Genomic DNA, 24585 nt, shown 5'->3' on the forward strand with positions numbered 1-24585 from the left:
ACTCCATTGAATTATAGTTAATATAAAAGTTATAAATTAAGGCAGGTCGGTTTTGTCTAAGAGATGATCACTGTCGTTAGAGCTAACAGATGCAAGACTAACAGTGTCAATAAATCATTTAAATCCATCGTAGCCTTAATTTTTTTTTTTTTTATAGGCGAGTTGTACGATTTTTATTTTTAAGTGATCTATCAAAGATATTGTAGTAGATTTGTTTAAGGTCTTCAAGAAGGGCGTTAATGTTCATGGTAAATTTAGGAGCTAAGGGGTCATGGCAGTCGAAAGAATTTTTCACGAAAGCAATTAGTTATAGCGAGATAATTGAAAAGGATGATGGGTTTCCTGATGTAAGATTTTCTATGACTGAGCGGGCAGACGGGCTGATACTTATAGTGGCTGTTGGTTTTGTAACTTTGATTTCGATTTTTTTTATGGGCTGATTTGGGGGCCCGAAAAGAGTTGTCATGGAGGGAATGTGGATCGATTAGACTGTTAGTAGTGGGATCTAAAATTATAATTATAAGGGGAGAAACGAGGCTTGAGTCAGTTGAATTGAATCGAGGAAGGCCATAGTAGGAGATGTAGGTTGAGGTTGATCTAAAGGTAGGGATGTGATGGTAGATAAATTGTCAGAGGGAGAATTTGAGGCAGAACTGTAAGAGGTGCCATAAGGTGCGGTGGGGCTATTGTTGGTGGATTCATTAGGTACGTGGGCAAATCGGGGGTGGATAGTGGTATCCGGTAGGTTTTGGCAGGTTTCAGCTATGTATCCGACTTTTAAGCAAAGGAAACATTCAACTATGTCTGATGTAACGAAGATTTGGAAGGAAGTGTTTCGAAATGTATTAATACGGAGGTTTGTATTTCAAAATTTTCTTTATCTGGTATGTAGGTGGACCGTCGAAAACTTAATATATGGGAATAATCTTTATCGGGGAACTAGTACGAATCTGAGGCTAGTTGCAGACCAAGTTCGTTTTTTTAATGCCTGCTCGATAAGTAGATTTGGAATCGATGGACATACATTAGATATTAACAATCTTTTAGTTGGGGAAATAAGTCTGCGGATGTGGACGATTTTTAACGGAAACGGTAGGATTGTTTTTGAGAAGGATATCGACGTCAAAAATAGAAGCAAGAAAGATGCAAATGCGTTGGTTGGATATGCGAGAAGCGTGGGTAATACGGTTTGGTGTTACGACTTTACCGATCGCCTTAATGTAATCGAGTAAAGTATATTCGTTTACCAAATTCCCATCAGTAAACATGAGCACATGTTGATATTCGCCGTCTCATTCGTCAAGAGGCAATAAAATATAATTTATTACCGTAAGCGAGACAGATTCTCATGTTACAGATCCCAACTTGTGATTATTTTAAATTCTAATTGTTTCGTGTTGATTTTTAAGTTATTATATTGTGTTATATTTATGTTATAGTTATTGTTAAGTTATTTACTGGTTGTGTTATTTTTTAGAGTTTAGTTTAATTGTGATATAATGATTAAATTTCAAGAAATTCTTACACTAACAGTTTCAAAAGTAAATATTTTTAAAAATCATATGATACATAGGTCGTACATCAGTACGACCCTGTTTGGCTTACACGTGGTTCTGTTGACGACTGGGAATTTGTAGAATGAATAGGGTTTAGAGCTGTATCCGGAAGAGCATTTAATACTATCGCTTGCTTTCTGCTAGGAGATGATGTGGTAGCCGGTGTAGGTTTTGTTGTATTTGATGTGGTAACAGCTGCGTAGCTTGGAGCGGTGGGTTGAGGAAACATTTTTAAATATTCTATGCCAAAATATTTAATGAAAACTAGGCCTATTAGTGTGTTTGTACCATCAATTATAAAGTACATTGTATCAAGTATCTTATAAAATTACATACCAAGTTGTTTCACAAAAAACTTTTCACTTTCACTATAATGAATTAATTAATTAATTATAATATATAATTAAAAGGGTTTGTTGACCTCGGGGGTGAACTAGTGTGCTCCGGTTATTTTTACACAAAAAAATTAATTACGTACTTTATTTTATTTAACCTTGACAATAAAATACGTTGGTGCGAGTGTTAACATTTATTTCTGAGCTAATTATTTACAACAAAAGCTGTATATTCTCAAACCCCATCCCCCTATCCAGCTGATCGACATTTTTCATTATAATTCTCTCCACGTTAACACGATCAAGAGCCTCCTGTATTTTAAATTTGACGGGTTTCTCAATGGCGTCCATTATTTGATATCTCAATACGTTCGGGAGAATATTAACACCGAATTCAATAAGATAATCCATATTCCCTAAACCATTAAATCTCATCTGGATATTTCCCAATTCCAATTGAATGTCGTCGAGCGTCGGGGGATGAGAAGTGTCCATATTTTGGCTGGCGATAATCTGGACCTGAAAAATTAAATTAGGTTTATTATGCGAGGGAAATACACCCTTATTACCAATAACAAATAACATAAAAAAGGCTTTGATGAATGCATCAATTTTAACTTATTTAGCAGCTTGCTTGAGGTTCAAGAATATTCTTGTGGCATCTTAATACAATTTACTATTTTTACTCTAAATAGCCCACATTTTTACTTTAAAATAAGTTTTGAAGTTTCGATTTCCACTTCGGAAATCGTTCTCTAAATCTAAATTTAAACTGAAATAATTCTCAATTTACACCTTAGTCATAAAACCTTCTAAATACTCACATAAATATTTACATCTGATAATTACTTTATTTATTAGTATATCCGGTAGAAACGCAATTACCTTGTGCTTTAACAGCCCCAGGGATTCTTCTCTCAAAGGATCCAAGTAAAATTGTTTTAAAGGATCAAAAGTGCAGGTGTTTCATCCCCTTTTTATGTGTCAAGAGCAGATATATATTGTCTACTACGAAAAATAAAAACCCTAGTGGTTTGTGAGCAAAGGTTAACCCTTTAAATTCAAGTATTTTGTTTTAAATTGATTCGAGGGTGGATGCTGACTTTTACTTCAGAAATTGTTTATAAATTTTTATCCAAAAAGATAAATTTATGTTTTATTTAACCAATGTCGTTAACAATACAAATATATATACAGAGTGGCTCAAAAGTCTGGAAACGATCAATTATCTTGGAAACTGCTAGTCATAATTTTACAAAATTTAAGGTACACCTATTTTGGGATACGGAGATTCCATATTTAATATCTGCAAGGTTGCCAGATTTGCCGTTTCTCTTATTCGCTCCGTGCGTGACTGGCGCGACACCTACCGCCTTCATCTGACTGTTTTGGACCTACCAATTTTCAGGTTAAACATATGACATATGTTTGACATTGTTAAATACAGGCGAAATTGACAATTATTAATAATTAACTTTTTCAGTTCATGTACAAAATAAATGTAGTATTAAAAACTGGGTTTCTCAAAATTCATCATAATATATCTTTTTAACCCCAAGCGGAAAAGAAAGGGAAAAATCTTGTACTGGCAAATCAAGTTTTTCACGTGAAAGAGCATATAATTAAAAACAGTAATAGTAAAAGGTATGATATAAAAGCTAAAGTCATCAGGCACTCTGCAATTAGCTTGAAGCCTTATAAAATATCGTTTAAGGTAAATTATTTAAATATTTCCTATTTCAATTGCATGAAAATGAGATTATGTGATATTTACTTTTTCATACTAATAGCACGGATCCATCTTTTTCTTTTCTCTAATTTATATGCAATCTTTGGGAACCTATAAAAAATACACTTACTCTTTTTGCTATTATTAGCACAATTAAATACGCAACATGTATTTGCACACATTTTTGATAAAATTTATGCGTAAAAAGATTCCATGATTCCAATTTTGTCATATTTCGCCGCTACGCACGCTGGCATCGTTTCAAGGTACCCCTACCATGGTCACGCACGGAGCGAATATTATTAGTAACTTTGGTTTTTCAAATTCATTACCCTGTATATTCAGTCATTATTGGAATCTCCTATTCAATACGAGTTCAACCATATGTAACACTTATGATTTTGTTTAGTCTGGAAGGTCTTAAATGCATAAACCAGTGCAAAATATGTAGATTTTAATAAATTTCAATATTTATATGTAGAATGCTGTGATTTTGACATCTGTTCACCATTTACATTATTAACTAAAACTGACAGTAGTTGTGTTTCGAAAAGTTCTTTAAGATAAATTGCTTCTCTAAAATGGATCTTAACAAAAATTACTATTCTAATGATGAGAGGGTACGGTGACAGAAAAAGATCTTATTGTGAAGGAGCCAACTTGTTTAATGATACTTTCCCAAACCGTTCTCCTATTCATAAGGTGACGGTACAGAAAACTGTAAAGTGATTTGAGGAATCTGAAGAAGTAAAAGATAGATACCTATCAGGTAGACCTAAAAGAGTTATGAATGACAACAAACTTTAGATATAATGCAAAGGTTTGTTGAAAATCCACATACATCCTCACGCAGGGTTCGTTAGTCTTATGTGTTACATACATAATATGATCTGTATATTTAAATGTCATAATTTTGATCTGTTAGAATATTTTATTCTTTCTTTATAACAGTTATTTTTTTGATCCTCTTATGGGGGAAACTGTGTCCCAAGCTTTAGTAATTTTTACTTTCAAATTATTTCTATTTGATAATTGGGCACTATTTACATTATTTTTTAATATTAACCGCAAATTTTCAATAACATTCAAGTCTGGTGATTGGGCTGGTATTTTAATAACATGTCAGCAATTATAAAGCAACTAATAAGTACGAACCCGATATGACGTGTGTTTTGGATCGTTGTCCTGATAAAACCGGTAATTGCTATTAATACCTAATTTTTGAGCACTAGCGGCGAGATACTGCCTTAGTAATTCCGAGTACATGTATTTGTTCATATTCCCTTTAATAAAATGCATGTTACCTACTTCTGCAGGCGACATGCACCCCACATCATTACTTCACCTCCACCGTGCTTTATCGTAGCTTTCATGTTTTTTAATTTTAGTCCTTCATTCAATGGAGAGGAGTTCCAAGAAATATTTTATCGCGTCGATAATAGAAACAGCTATCCAGGGGTGTTGCAATATTAAACAATTTGAGAAAAATTGAGTTAAACATTTAATGAAATTTGCGAGAGCTTCGATGAAGAAAATTCAATAATCCTTAATATCTCATGTACAGAACAAACAACATAAAATTAAATTTCTCATAAAGAATGGATGAGACAATAGAAATGAAAAATGAAAAAGAAGTTACAAATTAAAATGAAAATAAGACCGATAAGAGAATATCCGATAAAGATGGCATTCAAATATTGAACAAAAGTTTTATAGAAGAGAATGCAGTTAAGAAGAATTGCTAAAAATAAAATGACAATGTTGGAAATGTAAGCCAAAAATAAGAACTGGAGCAAATAGAGAATGAAAATTCCGATGAAGTAAAAGATAAAGAATACCAAATAGAAAATGTAAATCTAGTGAGTGTGGCAGATAAGGAAGATACAACATAGGATGAGGAGGTAACAATAGCAAATGAAGTAAATACCGCTGATGGAGGCACCAGAGCTAATGAGGTATATACATCAGATGGCAGCTCGCAACTGGAGGATAATACCGAAATAGGGAAAAAAGATAGTCAGGATGTATCACTAGAGCAAAATGGGGAGAACGTAGAAGAAGATCTAAGCCAAAACATCGACGACAACGACTTAACAGAAACTGAAGAAGAACAGAGCTGAAATTGGGATGTAACTGAGTAGCAAGAAAACGAAGCCAATGAAGAAATAGAAAATGGGAAAAATAGACGCAGTTATGATCTACGAAGAAGAGCTGAGAAGGTATAAAAAATTAGCTATGGATAGAAAATCACGCATAATCCGAGTCGGATTCTTTAATCAAATATTATATATTATTACTTAAGTTTCTTGTACAATTTTATTTAAATTTTTTTTAAATATAAACAAGTGTGGCTGGAAATGGAAAACAAAGAATTTTGATTACCACATAAAACAATCCCTCGCCCAATTCTTAAGTACCGAAATGAATCCTACATAAATAAAACCCAATATTATTTTTTATTGCATTGTGTCCATTTTAAAAATATCTTTAAGGATTGATCTATTGTAAAACATACGTATTTTTTGAAACGCCACTACTTTTTTAGGTTAAGCATTTGTGATCCGAGAAATTCTCGCCACTGCATTTGGAACCTTAAGAAGGCATTTGACCGTGTCAAATTGAAAGACGTTATTCACTTATTGTACGCAAGAGAGATACCTCTAGGAATAATCAAAACGATCGAAAATATCTACCAAAACAACACAATGAAAGTAAAAGTAGAAAAAAAAACTAACCGACCTATTGAAGCTGGCAATATGATAAGACAGGGAGGCTCCCTGAGTCCTTTATTGTTCAACCTGATTATGGATGAAATAATAAAAAAAGTAAGAACTAAAAAAGGACACCAAATGGGAGAAAAACAACTTAAAATAATCTGCTATGCAGACGACGCAATACTACTCTCTCAAAGTAAAGATGATTTACAACGTATGCTGCACCAATTTAATATAACCGCCAAAAAATTTAACATGTTAATTTCCCCACAAAAGATAAAATGCATGGTTACAACAGCAAATTTACTAAGATGTAAATTGGAGCTGGAAGGTCAGATAATAGAACAAGTGATTGAGTTTAAATATCTAGGCATCACATTATCTAGCTACGGAAAGCTCGAAACTGAAGTGGAAGATCAAGTGAATAGAGCAAACAGATCCGCAGGCTGCCTAAATGAAACAATATGGAGAAATAAAAATATCAGGAAAGAAACGAAAGGCAGAATTTACAATACAATCATCAGACCAATAATGACATACACGGCAGAAACAAGACCTGACACAAAGAGGACAAAAAGGATGTTAGAAACAGCAGAGATGAAAACACTTGATGGTAAGACACTATGGAACAGAGCTAGAAGTACAGATATACGACGTAGATGCAAGGTGGAGAACATCAAGAACTGGGTAAGAAATATAAGAGTAGAATGAAACGATCATATAAGCCGAATGACAACAAATAGAGTAGTAAAGGCGGCAAAAGACGGTTCCCCAATAGGAAGACGATCAATAGGAAGGCCACGAAAACGATGGAACAACTTATTGGATGCACATTGAAAAACAGACAGAGTCATGTCTATATAAAAAGAAGAAGAAGAAGTATTTGGGACAAGCTATACATAAAATGTATAAAACCTGTATTTAATACGAGAATATTTTTGGGGAAGAATTATTTTCATAGAGGTTTTAGATTTGGTATTATGGAGGGGGTCCAATTTTTTGGACATCCCAAACTGACTAATTAAAATATTTTGTAAAATAGAGATTAAAAAGGTATTTAAAATAGTCACATTGTTCAAAGTTATAAGTTATGCAATATTTAAATGCTTCTTTGAGGTATCGTTAACAGAACAAAATAATAATCTATTCTATAAATTAGTAAAATTGGTATAATTGGGTATGATCGGTACTTACTTTTAAGTAGTTAATTGTGAAAGCTACACTACCATCTCTGTATATGGATCCTGGTACTAAAGACACATCCCAATTAGTCGTACCAACCAATTTTCCAGTACTACCTTCTAGAAATATGTAAACAGTTTTGTTCTTCATTTCAAACGTAATTTCTTTTGTTCGGTAGAACGATGATAATCCATATAACCAGGTATGCGTCAGATGTACAGTGATGAATCCAACGCGCGCTGTATAATCAGGTACGTAGTATGGATCGTATCCTTTGGATCTTACGGTTTTTCTAATTTCATAGATAAGTTGGTCCACAGAGGAGACTGACGTCGGAAACTTGCGTTGAATGTTTTTGATTTCTTTATTGATATCGTTTCTGATGTTTGTGTTTGCTTCGCTAAGCACAAAAGGCTTAATGGATTCGAAGATAAACGTACCGACCGAATTCATCATGCCTGAAACATGAAAAATAATAAGATTAATCAAATAAAACATTGAACTGCCTAATGAAACAATTGTGTGGTATTCTTTTCCTCGTTTTTTTCTAAAGAAAATCTAAATGTGTATTTTTATAATTGTGTCGCTATTTTAATTTTTATTTACAGTCTCTTAACACTAACACTAAAAACACAATTAATTTATAACATTTTTTAACTTCACGCTACAAATATATTTATTAGACTAACCCTCGACAATTTCATTTTACCTATACGTGTTTTTTCTGTTATTCTGGAATTCCACCGAAGTCTCTCAACGGACCGTCGACTCGTTCGACAAGTTTCTAGGTTCCGTTCTGATGTCAGAGCGTTGTTACTTGGTAATCTTAATCACCTGCTTTATCGTTTGCATAATATGATTGTAACAGTGTAAAATCATCTAGAGCAGCGGTTCTTAACATATGGTACATGTACCACTAGTGATACATATCATTATTTGCAGTGGTACACCAAATGCAAAAGCACAAAAATACAGCCAAAATCAGCTCCGCATAAAATACCAAAAAAAAATAGTATTTTACGTTACAACTTCAGTAGGTGATTATATTGTCGAAATGCCGGTCACGCCGGCAACACTGATTGTGAAATCCTGGAGTAGTCGTTAATGTTAATTATAAAATAGATGATATTATAAAATATAGATAAAATAGATAAAAGATAGATAGAAAAAATAGATGGTGATAAAAAACAGATGATATAATTCAAATTATTCAAAAATGGGATTTTCTTTTGTCGATGTTAAGGAAGCGCCACGCCGCAATGTGTAATATGTTTTGAGGTATTTTGAAATTATTTAACAAAGCCGTCTTTGCTGCAGCACCATTTTAATTTAAAGGACAAGAATCTATTAGGAAAACAGTTTTTAAAATGAAAGAATCTAAACTTAAAGGTGAACATAAGAAAAAGCTGCATTTTCTACAAGCTTCTTTTTTGGTCAATTTAAGAATGGACAAGTGGGGAAAACCACATACAATTTTGGTAAGACCACCTGCCAAAGACATCGTTAATAGTGTTTTGGGGAAAATTCACTTTCTGATAGTACAGTTAGCCATATAATACTTGAAATGGTTAAAGAAATCGTCTTAGAACAACCAAAGTCCAGTATTTTTTTGCCTTGCAAATGGACGTAAATGTAACAACAAAACAAACAAAATGTAACAAAATTTGTCCAGTTAATGGTCTACTGCCGCTTTTTGCAAGAAAATAAAATAAAAGAAAAATTCTCAGTTTGCGAGTCCCTTTCTTGTATGACAAAATCAGTCATCCGTCAAAATATTTAATAAAGTAAATGATTTTATTACAAAACATGGTTTGGATTTTGTGAACGCATGGGGTATGTTTATATGTGCACGTGCAATGACTGTAAAACATGGAGACGTTTTAACAAGAATTACAGCAGTCTCACCGGATTGTGTCTATATTTACTGCAGCATACCTAACCAAGCTTTAGCTAAAGACATGTCAGATGAATTAAGAGGCTTCCTGAACGACGCTGTTAAAGCGGTAAATTTTGTTAAGTAAATGGTTTTGTATTCAAGACTATTTCGGCTTTGGTGTTCCGAAATGGGAAGTATTCACGACAGTTTACTGCTTTATACAGAGGTTGGCTGCCTTTCAAGAGGAAAAGTGCTATCTCGATTATTTGGGCTTCGTTCCACAGTTCAAATATTACTAGCTAAGCAAAATTATGGACTGAAAACTTACTGACGAAATTTGGTTGTGACAATTAGGATATCTCAGTGATATATTTACTAGACTAAACGATTCAAATTTGGTTTTACAAGGCAAATATAAAATAAAACTTGCTTGTTATTATGGATAAGGTTTTAATCGTTCATAAAGAAGTTTGAACTTATGAAATCAAGTCTTAACAACAAAACTTAATCATTTTTCAATTGTAAGGTATTGTTATGTTGTAAGATTCATTGTGATAAATTAATCAAGCAATTTAATGAGTACTTCACAGAAAATTATTTTGGATTTGTATGGAAATGCAATCCCTTTCTTGTTGAGTTGTCGGCGCATGATTTAAGTGCAACTGAACAAAAAAAACTTATTGATGGGTGATGTTGAATTTAAATTTCGAGTTTGAGCAATGTGATCCTGGTGAAATTTGGGCAAGAAGAAATTTTGATTTCTATTACCTTGCCAAACGTACTTTAAAATACTTGATACCCTTCTCGAAAACATATCAGTGCGAGAATGGATTTTCCGAGTTAAATATTAAGAACTTATACAGAAACACTTTTAATGTAGCACCTGATTTTCGACTATATCTGAGTAACACCGAATCAGATATTAATAAGTTATGTAGAAATGCTCAAGCATAACCTTTCTACCTATTAGTGTGTTATTCTAACTACCTATATATAAAATCTAAAAAGTATAACCTAAAAAAATTTACTCTAGTTGAATTTTATTGTATCCATTCCTTAAAATTCCAGCATATAAATTACAGTTAATTAGATCACTCAGCTAGATAGGTATTTCAGTTAGGTGGCACCAATAAATATTAAAAATAATTTTATGGTACCTGACTCAAAAAGGTTGAGAACCACTGATCTAGATGGACAGTGGAAGTGTGACGTCACAACTGTCAATTGCTTTCCAAACAAAAGTTGAAATGCCCAATCTCAAGACTTTTTAAATTCTATAAAGTTAACATTTTGCTTCCTCTGCTGCTTTTTTTTTAAGTATAGTGTTTTTTAGGATAATACCATCATAATTCAGTGTTCTATTTCTATGAAATATAGTTTAAAAGTTTAAATTAAAGACCTTACTTTATTGATACATGCATTTTATTGCTATTTTTATAAAACAACATGCTTTATTATTTACACAACCTTGTAAAATTGTTGTAGTAACTATTAGAATACTTAGATATTACAAAAATTGGAAAGATTCTTTAAAAAAAATGAAAAAATAACGAAAAATACAAATTATCCACACTAAACAAGGTTTGTTTGGAAAGTGAAACTGACAGATGTCAATAAAATCTACGTCATCACTCCCACGATCCATTATTAACAGGTAGCTTTTTCGAACGTAGTTGACGTTAACACATCATTAGAATAAGGATCAGTAGCGTAGTGAGCGGGATGACGTAACAATATGCCAATTAGCAATTGTATAAATTTCCGAAACTTAATTATGACATAAAGTCAAAGATTTATGATTTTAACTATACAAAAGAGATGCTCTGAGCTACTCATTCCCAAATTATAAGATAGATGAAAATTGTATAACGAAAATTAAAAAAATTACCTTGAAACATATTGGCAAAAAATCCCAAATTTTGGAAATCCATATCAATAGTCGCAAACAATATATCCATGTCCATATCTTGAGCTGATAAAGTACCATTTTGCTCTACTTCTAATGATGCAACAGCAATAATGCTAACCTAAAGATACAAAAGTAAAAATTTGTTTATGTAAGTCATTTTTAAGTTTATTGTATTATTTATTTGTAAATTTTTTTCTTCTAAAATAATCTATCTATATAAAAATCTACGATGACATGTCACACGCCATGACGGGGATTGTCATGATGATCGCCAATATTCGGAACGGATAGGCACATCAAGAAGAAGAAGAAGAAGATCTAGAACACATTTCAGTCGTATTATAATTTTTTTCTAGGCGGAATATAAAGAATGAAGTTATATTAAGGGGTCGAAAAAATTTAAAGGGAAAACTCCATTTTTGTAGTTTTTTCAGATTTGGTTAAATAAAAATATATACTCAAGACTTGCGACTGGCTCATATCGTGACAATTGATACAAGGTACATCCTGGAAGTGATTCCAGTAAAAAGATAGTCTCCTACGAAAAATTATGGTCTGCTTTTTGGCAGATCCCGTCTGGACTAGGCATCCACTCACAAAATGCAATACTTTTTTATTAAGTAAAAATTTTTTATTCTACTTCTTCCTCTTTATTAGCAATTCCGCTTGTTCATTCACGGACCAATATCTGTATGGAAGGTTGTCACTCCATCTTTTGCGCGGTCGTCCGATACTTCTGCCGATTGGTGACTTATCTCTTGCTATTTTGGCGACACGGGTCTCCTCCATTTTGCTTATGTGGTTATTCTAATCCTTTTTCTATTTGGTATCCATTGTTTTTACATACTACGTTTCATTTTCTTCTAATGTCTTCACTTCTCTTTCGATCTTTCAGGGTATTCCTGTAATTCTTATCAGTACTCTCATCTCTGAAGTTTCCAGTAGCCTTTGAGTTGTATCTGTGTCTGGTCTTGTTTCTGAGGCATATTTCATTCACAGTCTTACACTGACTTTAAAAATTCTTGACTTCATCTCAGTGTTAGTGTATCTGTTTCGCCATATAGTGTTATTAAGGCATCCTGTCAGCCTATTTGCTTCATGTACTTGATCTCTAACTTCTTTGTCCCGGTCTCCATAGCTAGACAGTGTAATTCCCAGGTATTTTATTTCCATTACTTGTTCAATACTGATACCATCAATTTCTATTTTACGTCTGGTTGTTTCTTTGCTGACCATTATTGTTTTAGTTTTCTGAGATGAGATTGTCATATTAAATTCTTTTGCTCCTATGTTAAATCTGTGGACCAGTCTTTGCAGACTATCTTCACCTTGGGATATCAATATTGCGTCGTCTGCGTAACAAAGTATTTTTATTTCTTTGTTTCCCATTCTGTATATGTATCTCTTCCTTTATTGCCGCTTTTGATGATTTCATTCATAATCAAATTGAAGAGCATTGGGCTCAATGAAGCACCTTGTTTTATTTCGCTGCCTGTTTCTATAGGTTCTGTAAGTATCTATTTTGACTGCCATTTTATTGTTTTGGTAGATGGTTTCGATAGTTTTTATAATATCTAGGGAAACTTCTCTATCATACAGAAGATGGCTTTCATCTTTGCGGCCTACTTTGTCAAACGTTTTCTTTAGGTTAATCAGATACAGAAATGCTGGTCTATTATACTCTAGTGATTTAGAAATTTGCTTTATAACGAAGTACAAATTTCACTGACACTATTTTATCACTCGTTTTTACAACTTCTACTAGGTTATCTTCATTTCACTATCAGTAATTATACCAACTCCATTCCTAGCATTCCTTTTCCGACATACCACAATTTATATCCTTCACCTCGTTGTTTTACCCTTCGTTATTTCCACCTAGTCTTTTGAATACAAGAAATTTGTACTCTACTTCTTTTAAGCGCAGTTACTCCACACTTTTTTAAAATTGCCAAGATTGCAAGAACCTACAAACTTAATATTGCACAAAAACTTGGGTCTTGTATTGGACAAATTCGTATGTAATAATAGGTTCGAATTGTTTCTAAATTCCCTTTGACCAATTCTTCTCGATCGACGATGATAATCTTTTTCGATCGAAGCTACCATTTGTAACATCATCTTCGTCCGATGTTTTGAATTTATTATTATTTCCTTCTGATTTTCGCCCAAAGAATCGATGTTCCTGTATACTTCATCATTTACTGGAAATAATGATGTGAGGACTGTTCCTAGAAGTCCCCTTTTCGGACTTCTTTTAACTTCCAGATCCAATGCTCGACTTATCATTGTTGTGAGATTGCAAATCAAATTATCAAATTAAGATTAATGTGAGATTACGAATTAATGGACTATTTTATGATTAAACATGTATTGTTAAAAATATCTTAAAATTTTCAAAGTTATTCATCGATTAGTTTAAAAATTATTTAAATTGTACTCATATTCTCTCGTATCATAACATTGTGTTGTTTCTCTTTGCAGGACAATAAAACCTTGCCACAAAAATTTCGTATGTATCTGCTAAAAACAATCTTTCAAGTTGCTTTAAAAGTTATTTTTAGAAAAAATCTTAATTATTTTTCAAATAACAGATACATAAACGTCATTAAGTATGTTATGGGCTTGATTGTTTTGATTTTGAACTATTTTTAATCGGTTTTGTTTCTTTTAAAGAAGTTGAATGGTCGCTGAAACCACCTTCTTCTTTATTAGTACATTTTTGATTTCCAGAACTTTTTTATGATGTTAACAAAAAACGTTATTTATACTAAATGATGTTTTAGAATATTAAAAAAGTATTAATATTGAAATAGTTGAAATAGTACCAAAAAATAAGCTGTTTTTAGTGTCCTTGTCAACGGAGAAAATAAGAGGGAGTTCTACTGCATCATTTCAGTCACGATCTATTTTTTTTTATTTATTTATTCAATTATATTCTCTCAATCTTCTCTTTTAGTACCTTTTTCTCAAGTTTTTAACGCTCCTTGTATATAAATAGCACCCCTGTTTTGCTTTAAACAGACTGAAGTATAGGACTAGATTAAATTAAAAATTATCCAAAAAGGTTAACTAATAGAAAATATTGATGGTGTCAAACAAGGATGGTTTCTTTTGCTTACGCATTCACCTTATAGTAATATTTCTTGTAATATATTATCGTTTTTTTTAACAATATTTAAACGATAAAACTGAACACAAAGTGGTTGTAAATACAAAAAAAGTTCGGTAAAAAGATATTTCTTTGCCATATTTACCAAGTTGTTTAATTAATCTTGCCAAAAGCGAATCAACATATCGTAATAATGTGTGGAAAAAAATTGAACAAACTGTAAGTAAACTATAATGGAATTCTACGAAATAAATCATTTTTGATATAGTCAACTTACATTACAATAAATATAAACTTACATTTCCTAATTTCACCAAATATGGCCCTTTAGCTCTTGAAACCCAAGTACTCAGAGTATAATTCCCTCGTACTGTCAAAACTTCAATGGAAAGACTTGCTTGAACCTTCATCTCAGATATATTGGCAGTCACATGTTCAATTCTAAAATTTTTTAGACCAAACAGATTGGAATTCTTCAAAAACATTCGTCCAAATGGAAAAGATTTACTCATATCGGGTATAGGCATAGGGTCTGGTATCGGAACACCTGGAATGCCTAGTGGATCAGCTTGTTTGTAGTGCTGTAGGATGGCAAATATTATTTCACTTATCTTTTTTTCTGGTAATGTTGCGTTTGTAGATTTTTCTGTCTCGTCTAATGTATTCTGAGATGAGTTTTTAAAAAGATCGTTATTTTCAAGTGTTGCTTTTGCAGTTTTTTCTGTCTGCTCTAATGTATTTTGGGATGAGTTTTGTAAAAGATCTTGATTTTCAAGTGTACCATTTGCAGATAGTTCAATCGTCAGAGGTACATCGGATGCAATCTGAGATAAGTTTTCTAAACGATCTTCTTGCTCGGTTAGGGTGGAATGGGCAGATAGATCTCCATTAAAAGATTCTTCTGTGGTATTCTGTGATGTGACTTTGAAAAGATTCTCATCTTTCATTGAAATCTCTTGAATTGATGTTAAATTTGTGTTTGTAATATTTAATTGTTGAACTAAGTCCAAATTTGTAACAGTTTGAGTACTTTTATCTGTTATAGTATCACCGTACGATACTTTTGAAACTGCACTACCTGTAGATAATAAATTTGGAGAGATATCTTTTAAATTTTCTGTTGAGCTTGAGAGAATCGTAACTGATTTTTCTGTGTCATTAAAAACCTTGCTTCTTGTAACATATTCAGTTGATATTTCACTATCATCTTCAATATTTGTTAAAATTAAATTTTCTAGATTTGTGTCAGCGATAAATTTTTCAGGAGCTTTGGATTGAGAGTCAATAAACGTTGGATCGATATAACTTTCATTACTTCTTGAAATAATTTGTTGTGTTCTTGAATACGCACCTGAAAGAAGAATAGAAAAATGGTTTTTAGCTGTTTTAATTAGAACGTTTTCAGACTAATCAGTCCATCTTCAGTAAACTTTTGGAGTACTTGCGTAACTAATCGCAAAACCAAGCAGTGGTTGGGTTTGCATTGAAGAAAACTACTTTTTTATAAAATCGGTAAGATAGTTTCGAAACAAATTCAGATTTCTGCTTTAATCTGGAGCCTTCTAAAAATTGCAAGGCATGGCCAAACGATGATAAAGATGTTAATAGAGACATGGGGAATCTAAAATTTGCATTCCACGACATGTCTATTCATCTAAGCAGAAATCCTAACGAATTTGTTTCTCGTACTCATACAGAGTAGATCCGAAGAAAATGAAAAAGACAGAAAAGATTTTATTTCACGTTCAAAGCGTCTATGTACCTATTGATACGTATTTCGCTTTAATAAAGCTCATCAGAATAGTTATTCATAGCCGTTCTTAACGTGAAAAATAAAATTCTCTGTCTTATTAGAAGTAACAATAACATGACTTCGTTATGGACGCAATAGCGACATCTGATAGAAAAATCGGTAAGATAGTTTCGAAACAAATTCAGATTTCTGCTTTAATCTGGAGCCTTCTAAAAATTGCAAGGCATGGCCAAACGATGATAAAGATGTTAATAGAGACATGGGGAATCTAAAATTTGCATTCCACGACATGTCTATTCATCTAAGCAGAAATCCTAACGAATTTGTTTCTCGTACTCATACAGAGTAGATCCGAAGAAAATGAAAAAGACAGAAAAGATTTTATTTCACGTTTGAACGAAAAGCTTGAAAAGATTAAAGCAGAAATCTGAATTTGTTTCGAAACTATCTTACCGATTTTTCTATCAGATGTCGCTATTGCGTCCATAACGAAGTCATGTTATTGTTACTTCTAATAAGACAGAGAATTTTATTTTTCACGTTAAGAACGGCTATGAATAACTATTCTGATGAGCTTTATTAAAGCGAAATACGTATCAATAGGTACATAGACGCTTTGAACGTGAAATAAAATCTTTTCTGTCTTTTTCATTTTCTTCGGATCTACTCTGTATGAGTACGAGAAACAAATTCGTTAGGATTTCTGCTTAGATGAATAGACATGTCGTGGAATGCAAATTTTAGATTCCCCATGTCTCTATTAACATCTTTATCATCGTTTGGCCATGCCTTGCAATTTTTAGAAGGCTCCAGATTAAAGCAGAAATCTGAATTTGTTTCGAAACTATCTTACCGATTTTTCTATCAGATGTCGCTATTGCGTCCATAACGAAGTCATGTTATTGTTACTTCTAATAAGACAGAGAATTTTATTTTTCACGTTAAGAACGGCTATGAATAACTATTCTGATGAGCTTTATTAAAGCGAAATACGTATCAATAGGTACATAGACGCTTTGAACGTGAAATAAAATCTTTTCTGTCTTTTTCATTTTCTTCGGATCTACTCTGTATGAGTACGAGAAACAAATTCGTTAGGATTTCTGCTTAGATGAATAGACATGTCGTGGAATGCAAATTTTAGATTCCCCATGTCTCTATTAACATCTTTATCATCGTTTGGCCATGCCTTGCAATTTTTAGAAGGCTCCAGATTAAAGCAGAAATCTGAATTTGTTTCGAAACTATCTTACCGATTTTTCTATCAGATGTCGCTATTGCGTCCATAACGAAGTCATGTTATTGTTACTTCTAATAAGACAGAGAATTTTATTTTTCACGTTAAGAACGGCTATGAATAACTATTCTGATGAGCTTTATTAAAGCGAAATACGTATCAATAGGTACATAGACGCTTTGAACGTGAAATAAAATCTTTTCTGTCTTTTTCATTTTCTTCGGATCTACTCTGTATGAGTACGAGAAACAAATTCGTTAGGATTTCTGCTTAGATGAATAGACATGTCGTGGAATGCAAATTTTAGATTCCCCATGTCTCTATTAACATCTTTATCATCGTTTGGCCATGCCTTGCAATTTTTAGAAGGCTCCAGATTAAAGCAGAAATCTGAATTTGTTTCGAAACTATCTTACCGATTTTTCTATCAGATGTCGCTATTGCGTCCATAACGAAGTCATGTTATTGTTACTTCTAATAAGACAGAGAATTTTATTTTTCACGTTAAGAACGGCTATGAATAACTATTCTGATGAGCTTTATTAAAGCGAAATACGTATCAATAGGTACATAGACGCTTTGAACGTGAAATAAAATCTTTTCTGTCTTTTTCATTTACTTTTTTATACTTTACTTTTTACTAAAAAAACAAGGTAAGAAAAAATCAATTAAATAAATAGATAATTAGTCATATTATAGCTTAGGGTGTATACTTAACATAAATATTTGGCGAATCTTGTTTTGTAAAAACCTAACCCCAATTATGTTTCTATTGACCCGCAGTTTCTAATTACTTGCCATTTCTTTTCACCCACTGTTGTATTTAAACTGATCCGCATTCTTTTTTTCTCCCCTAATTTTTGTTTTGCTTCTTTTTTTCTCCAGTATTTTTTATTTTGCTTTCAGTCTAATAAATCCACGAGACCAATCTTGAAAGGGCCTTAAACGACATAAGAAATGGAATGTCCTATAGGGAGGCAAGCAAAGTACATGAAATTAACTATTCAGTGCTTTATAGGCACCACAAAACCCTAACTTAAAAACACCTGGAGGACAAACTACACTAACAAAGTTGGAAGAAGAAATTATACTGAAACAGTTGATAACCTGTGCTGATTGGGGCTATCCCTTAGATAAGTACGATCTTAGAGTAATGGTAAAAACACACCTAGATAGTCGGGGTAAGAATGTACTTAAGTTTAACAACAACTTACCGGAAAAAGATTTTGTACATGGGTTTTTGAAGCGACAAAGACACGACTACGTACACGGCTTTGTAAAAACATTAAACGATCTCGAGCAGCGGTTTTACCTGACACTTTAAATGTGTATTCTGATCGCCTGGGTGCAGAACTAGAATGTATACCGCCGTCTAATATTCGATAAGTAAAGTAAAGTAAACTTCAATGAGACAAATTTATCTGACGATTCCGGGAGGAAACGAATAATTACAAAACGAGGATGCCGTTACCCCGAACGAGTGTGGAACGCTTCCAAAAGCTGCATGTCCGTCATGTTTGCGGCAACTTCTGATGGCAAGGTGCTACCTCCGCACATCGTATATAAGGCTTAAAACTAGCAATTCCAGCACTTAAGGACTTGCCAGGAAAAAAATTCTAATCGGCGACAACCTTTTAAGCTATTTTAGTCCCAAAACTGTAATTTAGTGCTTAGAACATGATATCTTATTCATTTTTTTGCCGTCAAATTCTACATATATGACCCAGTCCCTTGGTGTTGTTTTTTTTTCGCCCTTTTTAAGAAGCATGGCGAAAAATTCTTGAAAAGTGGAGAGTAGGTGAAGGCGAAAGGGCAGCTACCATACCCAAAGATCGCTTTCCTCATTTTGTTAGAGAAGTGATGGACAGTATCAGACCCAACCAAGAAAAAAATATTAAGTCTGGTTTTAGAAAAAGTGGGATCCACGCGTTACAACGTGATCAAGTCCTAAACCGACTATCTAGTGCCAACACTGCAAATTTTTAAGAAGTAGAAGAAGATGTTAGCAATTTAGTGGTTAATATGCTGAAATCCATTAGATATTCTGATACTCCTACACAACGATGAAAGAGAAAAAAGGTCGCCGTAGTAGCTGGTAAAAGTGTAACTGAAGCAGACTTTAGAGAAGAAGAAAGTGAAGAGGAACAGTTTGATTCGGATGCGCATAAAGACAAAAATATAGAAGAGATTAAATCGAGTGAAGATGAATAGATTGAATCGAGTGAAGATGGACAGACAAGTGTTTCTGTTCCTAGTGTTTCCTACAAAGGTAGAATTTTTAGACAGGTTTATCCCGTTTCAAAAGAATCTATTCAACTATCAGATTGGCTGCTGTTGCGTTTTCAACCAACTTTAGGAAAACCGAAAGATTCAATTATTATATTGGAAAAGTGTTAAAAACCATTGATGAAAACAATGACATTTACGGAACTTTTTTGAGGCATCGCCAAACCAAGCAATCCCCAGGGTTTATTTATGGATTTCCCACGAAACCAGAAGTTTGCTATTTCTTTTTTGAGCAAGTTGTTGGTAAAATTCATCCATCTGATATCTCCGAGCTGCCAAGCAGTTCAAATAGGGAGATTCTTAATTTTCCATCAATGAAAATGATCTTAATTAATGCTTTATGTTTTGCAATTGCAATTGCAATACAATTTTTACGAAGATTCTGTTGCGAGAATTGACGCAGAGGATCTAGATTTAAGTTAAAAAAATTTTTATTTGTCCCTACGCATGTAATTTTTTCTTCCTATAGTTATAACAGTACAAAAGTTGTGTTGTGAGAAAAAATTTTATTAAAAATCCTTTATAAAAGGTATATAATTTAAAAGACCCAATCGGGCTATATCGCAAAACGTTTTCGGAATCCATGTTCCATCATCAGTGCACCTAAACAGTATATAACCACTTAATTAAAGAGAACGTGAAATTTAAATTTTGACCAAGGTTAATACAAAATGTGGTTAATACTTACTAGGTGGGTATACATGTATTGAGCCACTAAATATGTGGGTAAAAACTTGTTAACATTTGTTTTATAAATTTAGTTTACTAAATTTAATATGTTGTGATAAAATCTAAGATGTTAAAGTTACCAGTGGATTTGGTAACATGGCGACGTATAACTCCACGTGAAGTTGCTGGTCCTGAGACGATGTGTCTACGAGGATCTAATGAAAGCAACTGATTGAAAATGACAATCTTGACAAGTTACAAGTTAGGACGGAAGTCTGAACAGAGCAGTCAGTGTAACTTTATGTGTTTGGTCCAATTAAGACAAAAGCCAACGTTATTTAAAAATTGAAAAAGTTAAAATTAAAATAATGTAACAGTAGCAACCATCAATGTTGTTGTTTGAAGTTGTTAATTTGTCCTGAATTTATTTTTAAGAACATGGTGGAATTTGTTTTGGTAATTAATGTATGTGGCGAGAAAAGTGTAAGGGTATTGTTAGGCAACCAACTATACATATGTCTTCAATTAGTAAGAATTAGAGATTCTAATATAAGGCCCCTTCTGTTTTTCCAACATTTGGTACCTGGAAAACGGAAAATAGACATATGTGGGTAGTTGGATTCTAGAAAATTTATTGTTGATGGGTGAAATAGGAATTGCTATATTTTATATATGGAGGTAGTGTTGAGTGAATAAAATAAAAGCTTATGTAGTCTAATGTTCATATAATAATTAACTTATAACTTAAGTATAAAAGGCCCTGTATATTAAAAGGCAACATTTGGTACCTGGTAAATGTAAAACTTTTAAGTTACAAGTTCATGAACGTAAACAACTGATTTAGTGTTCATGGAGGAAGTTGGTTTGTTGTTTTGTGTATGTTCGCAAATATATGAGATGAACAAAAATTGATAGTTGGGATGTGGTTTCTGTAATATGATGGTCATATAATACTCAACTTATAACTTAAGAGGAAAAGGCCCTATCTGTTATAAAGCAACACTAGGTACATGCGAAATATAAAAGGATAAGTTATAAGTTGATGAGCTTAATATTTAACGTATTGGGTAATTAATAGACTATTGGTATATCTTAACAAGAACTGTAAAATGAAAAGGTTGTGGGTGGCTCTGTTACATTTAAGTAAAAAAGAAAGTTATGATGTTTTTTAAATTAAGAGAAGAGAAAAAAAACTAAAGAATTCTGGGGTCTCCAGAGATCCGAAACCAAACCCGGAGGGAGATGTGTGGATAAGTAAAATGAGAACTGAATGTTTAGGAGGGGAATTAAAGAAGATGGATAGTTGACGAACAAATAGTGATAAAAATATAGATTTTGTTGGAAGAGTAAGTTAAGGGTGTGGGTTATGAGAATAGTTGGCGATGAAGAGGAAGGAAGTCTCGATTGAATGAGACATGACGATTAACACAATTTGGACTTTTTTGTTTTTCTTTAAGAATTTCAAGGTCTTCATATAAGTCTAGTTTGAGGAAATTTTTTGGGGGATATTGTGAATAAGTGAAACGTCTTCTGGGATATTGAGCGTGTGATTATGTTCTTTTGGATGTTGAGAGAATGTGGAAATGTTTTCTCTTTTTGTGTGCTCTAGAGAGCGTGAAGACAGTAACCTACATGTTCTACATATGTAGGTAGCATCACAATCTGAACATTTTAGTCTGTAAACACCACTACGGTTCATATAATTGATGGGATCTTTGGAATTAGATATATGCTGACCCAAATTATTGAGTACTTTAAAGGAAACATGGATATTTTCAACCGAACGTTGGATGAGATTTCGAATATCTCCAGAAAGACTTTCGTGATGGTAAGGGAGTGAAACGTAATTGGGTTTGGTGGTAAGGTAAGAGTGTGAGAGTTAATGCAACGCAACAGGGTCTTTTGTGTCCCCTAAAGTAAGAAAATTGTATATTTTTCTATATTTTCATACTTAATAAACGATATAAATTCCAAATTTCTATGTTTATTATATTTTTTACTAAAAAAATTAATTGCACATATTACTAATATATTTTTAAATGTCTCTATTGATCTTCGGAATGGTATATAAGCCAAACTAATGCAAAACAAAGCATTGTTTTCTTTCACCCCGTTTGGAGGGTGAATAGAAAAACACTACTTTTTTTTTAATTGGGAAACTTTTACAAATATGCTCACTAGGCCCTTAAACCTATTAGCCGTGACACACATTTTGCATATTTTTCGTGGTCGATTAGATAAATAGCAACCTAACTACAAAGCCTGAAAACCTCAAAACTGTTTCTATTGACCCCGTTTTACGGTAAAGTATTTCTACATCTGAACTTTACAACGGGAGTTTGACAACTCAGTTTTACCCGAGCGAAATCAATTTTTTAAATAAAATTTTGTATCAACTAGACGATAAAAATTCGATATCTTTTCATCAGAGTGTCCTATCGACAAAAATAGAAAAAAAAATAAAGGCGAAGAGTGCAGCTTTTGTACAAAATTTTTGCATCTTTCCCTCTATTGTGAGTTGAAAGTATTATTCCAAAATTTAACAGAAAACCTGAAGAGATTTCTGAAAACCTGATTTCTAAAACATAAAAAGCCAGAATCCCTACATAAATTAGCTTTTCCCCGAATTCTATATGGAAAAATCTACAAAAATCGTGATGTTTTCGTTTAGAGTGAAAAATCTTAATTAATAGAAATTTAATCGCAATATTGCCGATGGTACTTTTGTAGAAAATCAAAAAACAAACAAATTTTTATTTAATAAAACTTATCAGCGTATTTTTCGCAGATACGAGTTGAAAAAGCCGCATTTTTTAAAAAAATTATAACTTTAGCATTTTTAAAGTTAGAAAGCTAACTATTTGTACATCGATTATATATAATACGTTATTTAAAGTGGTATAAGGTGGTTTTCAAAATCTTAGTTTGAATATTTTGCGATATTTTGGATGAACCGGATATTAAGTGAAGTTATTCGATATTAATTTAGAAAAGATAATATCTAAATTCATAATTCATTTTCCCATTTGTATATATTCCATCTTATTTTAAGTATGAAAAAAAGTAAAAAACGGCTCTAAACATTACTCTGAACGCGGGATCTCGTTTTTTGAGTGGTGGAAAGGGAGGATTGAAGCAAGCGAGAAGTCTAGAAAATTAAATATACCTTATAATAGCAATTTCTTCAGTTAGACAGTGTTCACCTTTCAACTATTTTAACTTGAGTAGTTTGATGCTTAAGTATTTTGAAGTACTTACGTTCGGAATGATAAGTAATGTTGGCGAAATAAATTCTAAGCACAATATATTTTCACATATTTTATGTTTTGTGTGACACAATGTGTTTTATGTTTAACTTGAAATTCCAACGCCTGCGCGTTGTTAAAAAAAAGTTCGTTATAAAATGTGGGGCAAAAAGGGTGACTTCTGGTCGGTCCAATAAAAAATTGTACTTATAGTAGAAAAATATAAATTAAGTTACATAAAAATATAAGTGGAACTTCCCTTTGGGAATCTAATCAGTTCAGTGTAAGTTGTGTTTCTGTAAATAAAGGTTTTATCGTGAAAAGTTGCCTAAATTATTCCTAGCGTTATCACCAGCGAAACTTCTTTAATATTATAAAATTCCAACAAGTAGGACTTTGAAAACAAGTAATATATTGACTACAAGATTTTTGGAATTGTCAAGAACTAGAAAACAACACCGAATTCTCCGGAATAAGTATGCAGATTGCCTTTGTATAGGTATAAATCCACTAAAATCTTGTTGGACGCCTGGATTACTCCAAAGACCCACACATTTTGTATTGTTCTAAACTATCGAGTAACAATAGAAGAAAGACTATATCGAGTAGCAACTGAAAAGTGACACGGAAAACGTCCAAATTAAAAAAAGATGTACAAAAGTTATAAAAATGGACACTTACCAAATATTTTATTGCTATATACAAACAACAACATATAACACAACCGAAACCCCATAACTTTTCGATTTTATTTACGATAATACTGAAAAATATTAGTTGTGCTAGACTGAATTGTACTCATAACACTCTTCCAATCCAACTAGCAATGTACCATAATAATTGTAATAGTATTTCTTGTATTTTCTAAACTAATTGGTATTTACTGTCGTCTCATTGTCAATATTTGTTTTATGACTTCAGATTGTCTTGGCCGTTCTGTTCAATTAAATGGACTTATTGTTCTTGGTTTAATAAAGGAATA

General features: G+C 32.6%; 1 protein-coding gene across 1 annotated transcript; it reads right to left on the minus strand.

The window, feature by feature from the left end:
* Nucleotides 1–1811: 1811 nt before the first annotated feature.
* LOC140441655 (uncharacterized) lies at nucleotides 1812–24507 on the minus strand. The gene is made up of 5 exons (XM_072532518.1): nucleotides 24285–24507; nucleotides 14713–15764; nucleotides 11281–11419; nucleotides 7529–7974; nucleotides 1812–2410 (listed from the first exon to the last, which is right to left on the minus strand). The coding sequence occupies exons 1-5, from the start codon at nucleotides 24337–24339 to the stop codon at nucleotides 2105–2107; spliced, it is 1998 nt and encodes a 665-aa protein (XP_072388619.1). The 5' UTR covers nucleotides 24340–24507; the 3' UTR covers nucleotides 1812–2104.
* Between the last annotated feature and the right edge of the window lie 78 nt (nucleotides 24508–24585).

Source organism: Diabrotica undecimpunctata, chromosome 5 (genome assembly GCF_040954645.1).
Source record: "Diabrotica undecimpunctata isolate CICGRU chromosome 5, icDiaUnde3, whole genome shotgun sequence".
NCBI lineage: Eukaryota > Metazoa > Arthropoda > Insecta > Coleoptera > Chrysomelidae > Diabrotica > Diabrotica undecimpunctata.